Below are 12,466 nucleotides of genomic sequence, written 5' to 3' on the forward strand. Positions count from 1 at the left end.
TGCCCATGAGTCCTATCCCCGTGCTTTAATAAAGTCACCTTTTTGCACCAAAGACATCTTCAAGAATTCTTTATTGGCCATCAGTCCGGAGCACCCCACCATCACCAGAAACTTCATCACAACCAGCCAGCCACCCAATAAACAAATTTTAACACATGAAAAGTACTTAGTACCATGGTTAGCACTGGGAGGGGCTGGGAGTGTTTATTTTGGTATATACAGTGATGTACGAATTTAAGTTACATTTAGTAGATAGATTCCTAGGTATTCCAGCACCATTTACTGAATGAACGGTCATTTCCTCATTATCCAGCAAGACCCTGATTTCCTACAAATATTGAATGTAGAACTTATTTATGTACACCAGGCTCTGCCTCTGGACTTTCTGTTCTGTTCCAGAGACCCAGTACCAGAATATTTAAATCACTGTGTCGTTAAACACGTTTTAATATCTGATAGGGCCAGTTTCTGCGCACTGCACATTTTTTTTTCCTTTCAGGAACATGTTCAGGCCCGCGGCAGGGGGCGGGGTCGCTCCTCCTCCTCTGCTCTGGTTCCCGCGGAGCCTCACAGACGCTGAGATGGAAAGCCCAAGGCTGCTCCCGGCTACCGGGACGCGACAGAGCGACGGTGCTGGCATCCCCGCGGGCGGCAGCCGGATCCACGGAGGCCCTGACCCGTGGGCTGGCCAGGTCCCCGCGCGCCGACTCCTGCTGCTCCGGGGCCTCCAAGATGGCGGGCCCGAGAGGGAGTGCGAGGAGGCCCGCGCGGCCTCACGGGGCTCAGGCCCCAGCCCGTTGGCGCCCAGGCCTGATTACGCCGGCGGCGGTGGCGGCAGCGGCGACGGCGATGACTTTTTCCTGGTGCTGCTGGACCCAGTGGGTGGTGATGTGGAGACCTCGGAAGCCCGCCAGGCCTCAGGGCCTGTAGGAAGGGAGGAGGCCCAGTCTGGCCCACAGCTCCAGAAGGGTGAGAGTGGCGGGAACCCACTTGGGCGACCGGCGCTAGGCCCCCACTGCCAGTCTGCGGTCCCCGCCCCACCCCCGGCCCAAGCCCCAGCCCCAGCCCCGGTCCCCGCCCCAGGACTGGGACCCGCCATGGCCTTCGCGAGCACTATCACCATCCACAACCAAAACCTGCTTTTGCGCTTTGAGAATGGTGTCCTCACCCTTGCCACGCCCCCGCCGCCAGCCTGGGAGCCTGGGGTCGCGCCTGCCCCTCAGCCCGGGGGTCTGATGGCTCACCAAGCGGGGATCCCACACGCAGCGCAGCCCAGCGACTGCCCCGAGCTGCCGCCCGACCTCCTGCTGGCCGAACCGGCTGAACCGGCGCCTGCCCCGGCGCCTGAGGAGGAGACAGAGAGCCAGCTCGCAGCCGAGAGCCCCCGCAGGCCGCTGGGCCCGGGCCCGGGGGTGGTGCTGTACCTGTGTCCCGAGGCCCAGTGCGGACAAACCTTTGCCAAGAAGCACCAGCTGAAGGTGCACCTGCTGACTCACAGCAGCAGCCAGGGCCAGCGGCCCTTCAAGTGCCCCCTGGGCGGCTGCGGCTGGACTTTCACCACCTCCTACAAGCTCAAGAGGCACCTGCAGTCTCACGACAAACTTCGGCCCTTTGGCTGCCCTGCGGAGGGCTGTGGCAAGAGCTTCACCACAGTGTATAACCTTAAGGCACACATGAAGGGCCATGAGCAGGAGAACTCATTCAAGTGCGAGGTGTGCGAGGAGAGCTTCCCTACACAGGCCAAACTCAGCGCCCACCAACGCAGCCATTTCGAGCCCGAGAGGCCCTATCAGTGCGCGTTTTCCGGCTGCAAGAAGACATTTATCACAGTGAGTGCCCTGTTTTCCCATAACCGTGCCCACTTCAGGGAACAGGAACTCTTCTCCTGCTCTTTTCCTGGATGCAGCAAACAGTACGACAAGGCTTGTCGCCTGAAAATTCACCTGCGGAGCCACACAGGTGAGAGACCTTTCCTTTGTGACTTTGACGGCTGTGGCTGGAACTTCACCAGCATGTCCAAACTCTTAAGGCACAAAAGGAAGCACGATGATGACCGGAGGTTCATGTGTCCTGTGGAAGGCTGTGGGAAATCTTTCACGAGGGCCGAGCACCTGAAAGGCCACAGCATAACCCACCTGGGCACAAAGCCTTTTGTGTGCCCTGTGGAAGGCTGCTGTGCCAGGTTCTCTGCTCGCAGTAGTCTCTACATTCACTCCAAGAAACACTTGCAGGATGTGGACACTTGGAAAAGCCGTTGCCCAGTCTCTACTTGTAATAAACTTTTCACATCCAAGCACAGCATGAAGACCCACATGGCCAAAAGGCACAACCTCAGCCAGGATCTCTTAGCTCAGCTGGAAGCTGCAAATTCTCTTACACCCAGCAGTGAACTTACCAGCCAGGGACAGAGTGATCTCAATGATGCAGAGCTAGTGTCTCTCTTCTCTGATGTGCCTGGCAGTAGTTCTGCTGCAGTGTTGGACACAGCACTGGTGAACTCTGGAATCTTGACTATTGATGTGGCTTCTGTGAGTTCAACTCTGGCGGGGAACCTCCCTGCTAATAATAATAATTCCTTAGGGCAGGCTGTGGACCCTCGGACCTTGATGGCCACCAGTGACCTTCCCCAAAGTCTGGATACCTCTCTCTTTTTTGGAACAACAGCCTCTGGTTTTCAGCAGGGTCCCTTAGATATGGATGATGCCTCAAGTCTAAGTGTGGGGCCATTGGCATCTCTGGGCCCTTTGGCTATGAAAAACTCGAGTCAAGAACCCCAAGCTTTGACGCCCAGCAGCAAGCTAACAGTGGACACAGATGCTCTGACTCCTTCCAGCACCCTTTGTGAAAACAGTGTCTCAGAACTACTGACGCCAACCAAAGCAGAATGGAATGTACATCCTGACTCTGACTTCTTTGGACAGGAGGAAGAAACCCAGTTTGGATTTTCCAATCCAGCAGGAAACCATGGTTCTCAGAAAGAAACAGATCTTATCACAGTGACTGGCAGCTCATTTTTGGTATGAACTATTAATTCCTTGCCACATGGCTTACTTTTGTTAATTACACTCAATTTTAAGGATATTCTGGACTAAATGTTTAAATGAAGCCCTTTCTAACAGGTTTGGAAAGGAACAAATCCCGAGGCTATTAAGTTGGGAAATTTAAATTCTGATCTTGACTCTGGAACTGACAAGTTGTGTGACCCTGAGCAAGTCACTTAACCAATCTGAGCCTTAACTTGCTTATTTATAAAATGAGGTGGTTTGAATAGATTATTTCTAAGATTTTTCAACTGTGTATTTTCATGATTTTGTGCTCTTTCTATTGCATGTGCTTCTAATGTAATGAAAATGCATTGAGAGTTAATGATCAAAGAATGTGAACTGGCATTTAACTTTAAAATTTCAATGGACATTTTACAGAATGTCAGAATATTTCTAAAATCTAGTGATAGAGCTTAAAAAAAGAAACCTAAAAATATGGGTTGGTTCTTTTTACCTCCTCACCCTTCTAGTTTCTTTCTTTTTCTTTTTCTTTCTTTCTCTTTCTCTTTCTTTCTTTCTTTCTTTCTCTCTCTTTTTTTTTATGGAAGGTTATGTTGTGGCAGAGCTTTGATAAGACTCAGACCCAGAAATTTTGACTTTGTGGTGTTGAGTAAGTGGCCTTAAGTAAGTCATTTAGCATCACTAAACCTCAGTTCCCTGCTGTAAAATGGTCATTGTAATGTATACCTACCTGATATGCATTTTAGACTTATTTTTCTATCCCAGGAGTTAGTTTTGGGGGGGAAATGTTCTGTGTTTTGGCATGCTTTGGTGAATCTTTATCACTTTTCCTGCCCCTCTAGTTCCTTCCTAAAAGATAAATTAGCATAATTCAATGACATGTGTGCAGGCAGTAAAGGTTTATGAACAATAAGAAGCAGGAAATGGAATATCTTTCTTCCACAGATTCAGAAGGATTTTTCTCGATACAATTCTTATGTAATGTTGCCTCCAGGTCCGTTTGTCTGAATTACAGTATCTTTGCTCTGCATTCAAAGCCAGCCCATGGAGTGAATATATAGAGCCTGTGATTCCAAGAAAATCTGGGAACAGATCAGAGTGACATTTTCTCCCTCTGTGTCCCAGAGAGCAGTTTGCTTGCCTTCTTCCTGAGTTGGAATGAGAGGTTCATTTGCATTTTGAGTAAATATAATCAGTCTTACATGAGTATAGCATTTTAAATTTTTTTTTCAACGTTTATTTATTTTTGGGACAGAGAGAGACAGAGCATGAACGGGGGAGGGGCAGAGAGAGAGGGAGACACAGAATCGGAAACAGGCTCCAGGCTCTGAGCCATCAGCCCAGAGCCCGACGCGGGGCTCGAACCCACGGACTGCGAGATCGTGACCTGGCTGAAGTCGGACGCTTAACCGACTGCGCCACCCAGGCGCCCCGAGTATAGCATTTTAAAGTTTATGCAGCACTTTCACAACTTATATTTGAGCCTCACAATATTGTGAGATAGTTGGGACAAAGTTTTAACTATAATTCATATTAAAATTTACCTAACTCACGTTAAAAGTGAATCATATATATATATATATATATATATATATATATATATATATATATAAATTCCCATGTTATTCTTCTGAGTTTCATTTGTTTATAACTACTTTTTCTGTTCTACCTTAATTGATGTCTGTTCCTTTCTGCCAGCTGTACTCTCTCTCCAACCTCTTCTCTAACAAGTGCATGTAGTTCCTTGTCATGATCTCTTCTTTTAAAATTTTAATTAGATGGGTCATTTTCATGGTCCCCATATCTCAGCCATTCCCCTCATGGCCCATTTTTCAGTCACAATATTTACTGCAGGTCTGAATGTCTACTAAGAAATTGTAGTGTGTTTCTATATAAATCAAATGATAAGAAGATATTTTTATGTAAGGTTTTTGTGAGACATGTTCTTTTACTTTTCTGTGTTTTTTCACCATGTTGTTCTGCTAGCAAACACTATTAGTTGCCCTGAAACATTCTAACCCAGTACTGCTTGCATGTAGATGTTTGTGGATGACAAGTATAGCACTTTGGCAGTGCACTTTATAATTTGCCACTTTGAAATGCAACTGTATTATCTTTCTGGTTTTTAAATTGGTTGTGCCCATTCAGTGAAAAAGCAAAAAGTATATACATAAATTTGTAATTCAAAGAAGTGGTCAGAGTATGATTGTTTCTAACCATTTAACAGTTCTCCCTCAGCACTTTGGAAGGATTTTAAGCCCATTTTGGCAATGCATTGTCATTAGTTAAGTCCTCTTAAACAGATTTTTCTTCTTTTCCTACAGATAGGAATGTAGAGGCCTGATGTAAACATGCAAGGTGTAGGCATCTGTTAAGATATGTAAACAAAAGAATGTTTTAAAATTATTTCACTTCGTTTCTTTAATCCCTCATACTCTGTCCCTTTATTAAAAACTATTCTGTGGAATTTTTAAAGGACAAATTTTACGTTTCTTGAAGATAAATAATCTTATAATTGTTTGTAGGGTCACACAGTTTCCTTCAATCTATTTGTTCAAAAGATTACTCTTTCAATATCATTTTCCCAGCATCATGGTGAAAACGGCATGACATTACAGTTAGAAGTACGACTACCAACACAATGGCTATTTCTGTTAGTGTTGGCATAAAGATGCCATTTAAAAAAATAATGGGACATAATTCAATGTTCTCTCATTTGCTTTACTTGACTGTTCAGTACTTGGTTTATGAAAATTTTGCCAATTGAAAAAACAGTAACAAAATGCTTTTCAGAAAGGTTTACATTTAGGGGACTCTCCAATTGAAAAAATAGTAACAAAATGCTTTTCAGAAAAGTTTACATCTAGGGGACTCTGTTGAATGTGTTCATCATGAGTTAAAATATGTTAATCTTGACATTTTTACTATTATTTCATTATGGTATTACATAATTGAAAGTCTTTAGTAGAAGTGAAACTCCACAAAATACGAGGATCACTTTTCTTTTTGGATTAAGTCTTCATATTCCCATCCAGGAAAAATAAGAGAAGAATTTGGTATAATGGTATTTATGACTATTCCTTGATTCCAGATAAAATATTGATTAACTCCCTTTTTGGGAATACTCATAATCCCTTAGTAATTATTGATACCAAACAGATCCACTTGATGCTCACTCAAAATAAGTGATAATTAAAATATAAGGCTGAGCTGAAATTTGTGTGTATATATAGCTTTTGAACAAAGGATTTTCTTAGCAATTAAAAAAAATAAAATGTGTGGGGGACTTATAGAACAGATTAAGCTCTGTGTCAGAACACAACTACATCTAAAAAGCAAAGCACATGCTACAAATGAATTTTTATATTTGTCAAATCTCTATTGACAGGGCCTTTGGTAACAGTTTTTAAACTGGGGATCTCATTGTATATTTCAAGTTAACTTACGGACTACATACAACATACAAGGTAGAGTACTAGGAATACCGATAAGAGGAGTAAAATGTAAGCCACATCTTAATTTTGGAGAGGGCGTGAGAACTCACATAATAAACATGTCACAACTAAACAATACCAGGAAGCATCCTTTCAGAAACCAAATTAATGGCTTGGAGGAAAAGAAGGGGCAGTAGCTATGCTTTAATGGATGGTTAGATTTAGTTATGTTGAGAAGAGAGCAGATGAATTCTAGCCAGGGAGAAAAACCCAGGAAAGAATGTGAAACAAAATAGGCTACACAACACTGGGAAAGACCATCTAGTTGACATGCAGGGCTCATGTTTGGTAAGTTCTGGGTAGTAGGGTTAGACTACCAGTATGGAGCCTAACTCTAAGAGCTGTGAAATCAGTCATAGCAGATAGGACTTTATTCTGGACATGGTTTAGAGCCAGTGAAGATATTTAAGAAGGGAAGTCAAATGATAAACATATAGAAAGTTTAATATAGTAGAAATATACAATGTGGATTTGATGGGGGGATATAAGATCATGTAAGAGTTTATTGTAAAATAATTTCAGGGTGCTGTGATAAGGACTTGGAAGTGGAATCATGGCAGGAAGTGAGAGATATTGGACATATTTCCAAGTTGAGGTAACAGATATAACTTGGTGACTCACTGAATATATGAGACATCAATCAGAAAAAGAAAGCAAGGGCAGAAATGACTCTAAGGATTTCTTGGAGGCTCTAAAAATTACATTTTATTAGTCATGAACGAGAAGGGTTGAAATCTTTCAGGAGTACATGTGAAAAGACGATTAGGGCATGTTTAATTCATGAAGAAGTGATAGATCATAGTTACTTACTATACTGTAAACTGTACATATTGTGGATTATGCACAGTATTAGGCAGTGGGGGCCATTTCATTTTCCTTGGCTCCTTCAAATATTCTCAGATTCACATTTAATGTTTATATTTTTGTTTGCCTTTGAGTATTTACAGGCCTCTTCAACTTTGCATCAAAATGAGCCTCTTCAACTCTGCATCAAAATGAGCATACTGTCTTCACTACTTTGGATATTTAACAAATATTTTATGTGGTATTTAGTAATATAATAAATAATTTCTCCGTAATTTAGGAGATGCTGTTTAGTCATCGATTTTGATAACTCCTCAATAGAAACCTTGTTAGATTAAGTTTTACCTGTATTGTTCTCAGATTGCAAGAGACAGGGCTAGGATTATCTAAAACTAACTTCCATGTGATCTTTGGGGCTCCTTATTCAATTCCCTGTGCCATTGACTGATATGGTGTGAGAACTCAGTCACAAGAATCATATTCTCTGTTATCCATATACCCTAACATAGGTTGTCCTTTTTATTGTTACCCTTACCACTAATGGTGATAACTCAGAAGGAATGGGGTCCAAGGAAAAAGTGAGAGTAAATAAATAGCACAAATAACTACTCAGTGATTACATTTTTTGATGGTGAATTTTCTATCATACATTTTCAACAGAACATTTCATTCTAGTTTTCTATTGATATTTATGGACCTGGAAGACACATTTCTGTCACTTGGCCCACGAAAAATAATCCAGTATTTTAAACTAAACAGACAATGACTCTTTTTTTTCTTTTTACATAATATCACTTTCTAAAATATTTTATTTCTATGATTAAAAGTAAGCCTCCACAAGTCTCCTACCACCAGACACATTGATCACATTTTGTTGTATTTCTTTGATCCATGTTTATTGTTTTCAACATAAATATTAATAAAGGTAAATAAGAAAAGGAGAGAAAAAATAAGACATTTAAAAAATAATTGTGGGGCACCTGTGTGGCTCAGTTGGTTAAATGTCTGACTATTGATTTTGGCTCAGGTTGTGATCTCACAGCTCTTGGGAACAAGCCTGTATTGGACTCTGCGCTGATGGCACGGAGCCTACTTGGGATTCTCTCTTTTCCCCTTTCTCTGCTCCTCCCCTGCTCGCATGCATGTGTACACTCTCTCTTTAAAAAAAAAATTAGTTGAGGGGCGCCTGGGTTAGTTTGTTAACCGGCCAATTTAGGCTCAGGTCATGATCTCCCGGTTCATGGGTTCAAGCCTCAAATACTCTGTGCTGTCAGCACAGAGCCTGGAGCCTGCTATGGGCTCTGTGTCTCCCTCTCTTCCTACCTCTCCGCTGCTCATGCTGTCTCTCTAAATAAACATTAAAAAAATTTAAAAAGAAAAAAAATTAATTGTAATAATCCTTACTACAGAGAGTAGTCGATGATTCTTAAGAACACTAATAAGGTGTGAATCTCTTAGTAATATCTCTATTTGTTACCAGCTTATTAAGCATCTGACAATTATTGAGTGCTTATTTTGTGTGAAACACTATGAATTATAACACAAAAGTATACTTAATTCATTCAAACAAGTATTTTTGAGCACATATTTGACAAATTCTGTCCTTGTGCTGACACACATTATGTTATAGACAAAAAAATTAAAAAATAATCTCTAAATGGTTACATTTTGGAATAATACGGATTTAAATAGAATAGCAGTTGTCATTCCCAGAGTATGGGTTGTAGTGATGAGGAAAAACTCAAAGCACCGATTATCAAAAGCTATTTCAAGAAATTCTAAGAATCTAAAATTTAATCTGGGATGCAGCAATTAGAGTAAACTATCCTAAATTAAAATTTACACAGAATTTTGAATTGTAGCTTAAATAAAAATCCTTTGGGAAATAAATTTTTAATTTTGCTTTATTTTTAGTTATTCTAGTTTAGAATCCTGGATGTGGGAAGTGTTCACACACACATAAACACACACTCACACACACATACACACATACATTCATGCATACATATATATCTGAAAGTGATATTTTGAAACTATATAAGACGTATTATTTTCAAATGAGAAAACTAGCATGTAAATAGTATTAAGCTAAATAAAATTTCCTCATATTAGACACAAAAGAAAACAATATTCTGAAACAAAAAATCCACAGGCTTTAATTAGGAAGTAATTATTTCTTTGGGATAAAATAAAAAATTTATTAATATTTATCAGGACCTATTTCCCTTTCCCATTTATGCTGCAGTAAGTCTGAGATTCCATTATGCTGGATGTGGAAGAAAGTAGCTGGTCACATGTCTGTTTATGAGGAAATCAACCTAAATAGTGAGCTGAAATGGAAATTCCACAGGCAATGACTCAGTGAATAGAGCAGCAGTTTATTCTAGGCTAGTTCCAATTTTAGAATATGTGCTGCTGGATGGATTGAGTATTTTTTTTCCTCTCAATGAATGTTGGCATTCTAGTTAATGCCAAACTTAGCACTTGGTGTTTCTAAGAAATTCAACATTTTTCCTCATAATACTACCTTATGTTTCTGTGCTTCTTAGAGCCAATTATTACTTTATTGTTAATTATCAAAAGTATCAATAAGAAGTGTATCAGATGCCATGATATACTAAGAGATAAAAGAGATAAGTCATATATTTTATTGTCTCACTTCTCAAAGTGTTCTTGATTAGGTAAAACTTGTTTTTCTCTATTTGTTATTTAAGGACTTTCCTACTTGGGTATGTTACTGTTGTTTATGTACTTAGAAAGCAATAGGACTTGGGAACATTGTTAAAATAAGTGATTATAATTATAACGAGAAATTTGGCTCTGTTGAAAGTGCAAAAATCTAGGCTAGCTCTACTATTTTCCTGGATAACAGAGTTTATGGGAAGGAATGCAGGAAAGCATCAGGGAAAAAAAAGAAATTCATTTGTTACTAAATCAGATTTTGTACTTAACAATTTTGCTGATTAATCTAGCATATTTTAGAGCATATTATAGTCCATTTAGAAGACTATCTACAACAATGAGTTTTTAGATGAGACCCTAAAAATTTGGTTGACTTTTATTAAATTCAAATTTGATAATAGGCATTGATAGTCCTTTTCACTGCTTAGATCTACTGAGTATTGTAAAAACTCATTGCGTAGGATTTTTTTTTTTTTGCATAGTGATTCTGATTGCCCTTCAAGACCTTAGATCTCTTTTGGGGCAAAAATACTTCAAAGATAAAATGGTACCTGGATTTACAAAAATCATTGAAGATTCATCCCAAAATGGGAATGAGAAAATAAAATTGAAACAACAACAGAAAAAGAGGTTAATTTTGTTCTATAGCCAAGTGTTTTGGCTTTTCCTAAGTGTCTTTGATTGACAGTATCTGGATAAAAGCACAATGGCAATTTTAGAATATGCCCAGTATTTTACGATATAAGTTAGTAATATGAAAATTTCAAATAGATGTTATTGCAACATTGGTCATCTGTCTAATACCATCTGGCTTTCAGAAGTTTCATGAAGATAGTAAAAGTGAAAAGGTTTCCAAATTTAGGCCCTGCCTCTGAAATGTCCAAATGTGCTCAAATTAGATTCTATTGATTATTTCATATGACAGATAATTTTGGTAGTTGGTGCTTTTAACTATTTCTACTTCAAATATTCTTTGAAGTGTATTGTTAGTTTTTAGGGAGTTCAGTTTTATGGAGTTTTTTTGAAAATTATATATTGAATACTAACTTTTTATCAGATATGTCATTTGCAAATATCTTCTCCCATGCCATAGGTTGCATTTTAGTTTAGGTGATTGTTGCCTTCCCTTTACAGAAGGTTGTTATCTTGACAAAGTCCCAGTAGTTTATATTTACTTTTGCTTCCCTTGCCTCAGGAGACATACAAAGAAGTTGCTATGGCCTATATAAAACAAGTTATTGCCTGGATTCTCTTCTAGAATTTTTATGATTTAAGGTTTCACATTTTAGGTTTTAATCCATTTTCAATTTATTTTTTTTGTGTATTGTGTAAGAAAGTGGTCCAATTTCATTCTTTTGTATGTTGCTGTCATTTTCCCAACAACATTTGTTGAAGAGACTTTTTCTAATTGGATATTCTTATCTGATTTCTTGAAGATTAATTGACCATATAGTTATGGGTTTATTTCTGGATTTTCTGCTATTTTTCTTTGATCTATGTGTCTGTTTTTGTGCCAGTACCATATTGTTTTGATCATGAAGCTTTGTAATATAACTTGAAGTCCAGAATTGTGATGCCTGTAGCTTTACTTTTCTTTTTAAAGGTTGCTATGGCTACTCAGGGTCTTTTGTAATTCCATACAAATTTAAAATTATTTGTTCTATGTCTCTGAAAAATGCTGTTGGTATTTTGATAGGAATTGCATTAAAAGTTTAGATTGCTTTGGGTAGTATAGACATTTTAACAATATTTGTTCTTCCAATCCATGAGCATGGGATGTCTTTCCATTCCTGTGTTTCATCTTCAATTTCTTTCATTAGTGTTTTACAATTTTCAAAGTACAGGATTTTCATGTCTTTGGTTAGGTTATTCCTAAGTGTCTTATTACTTTTGTGCAATTGTAAATGGGATTGATTCCTTAATTTCTCTTTCTGATGCTTCATTAGTGGTGTATAGAAATGAAACAGATTTCTGTATGTTGATTTTGTACCCAGCAAGTTTACTGAATTCAGTTTATCAGTTCTAGCACTTTTTTGATGGTGTCTTTCATGTGTTCCATTTAGAGTGTCATGTCATTTGCAAATACTGAAAATTTGACTTATTCCTTACCAACTTTGCCTTTTATTTCTTTTTGTTGTCTGATTGCTGAGGCTAGGACTTACTGTATTATGTTAAATAAAAGTGGTGAGAGTAGACATCCCTGTCTTGTTCCTTACTGTAGGGGACAGACTGTCAGTTTTTCCCCATTGAGAATGATATTAGCTGTGGGTTTTCCATATATGGCTTTTATCGTGGTGAGATCTGTTCCTTCTAACCCTACTCTGCTGAGGGTTTTTAACATGAATGGATGTTGTACTTTGTCAAATAGGTTTTCTGCATCTATTGAAATGATCATATGGTTCTTATCCTTTCCTTTATTAATGTGATGTATAATGTTGATTGTTTGAAGATACTGAACCATGCTTCTAGGCCAGGAATAAA

General features: G+C 39.1%; 1 protein-coding gene across 1 annotated transcript; it reads left to right on the forward strand.

The window, feature by feature from the left end:
• Window positions 1-503: 503 nt before the first annotated feature.
• LOC124500943 (zinc finger X-linked protein ZXDB-like) lies at window positions 504-4,284 on the forward strand. Its single transcript, XM_047064801.1, has one exon. The coding sequence runs from the start codon at window positions 504-506 to the stop codon at window positions 3,021-3,023; it is 2,520 nt and encodes an 839-aa protein (XP_046920757.1). The 3' UTR covers window positions 3,024-4,284.
• Window positions 4,285-12,466: the final 8,182 nt, after the last annotated feature.

Source organism: Lynx rufus, unplaced genomic scaffold (genome assembly GCF_022079265.1).
Source record: "Lynx rufus isolate CCGP_SWC_20201006 ecotype Redwood Valley unplaced genomic scaffold, mLynRuf1.p SCAF_68, whole genome shotgun sequence".
NCBI classification, from domain to species: domain Eukaryota; kingdom Metazoa; phylum Chordata; class Mammalia; order Carnivora; family Felidae; genus Lynx; species Lynx rufus.

Coding starts and splice junctions, on each gene's coding strand:
- LOC124500943 (XM_047064801.1), top strand. CDS start 504: ATGTTCAGGCCCGCGGCAGGGGGCGGGGTCGCTCCTCCTCCTCTGCTC.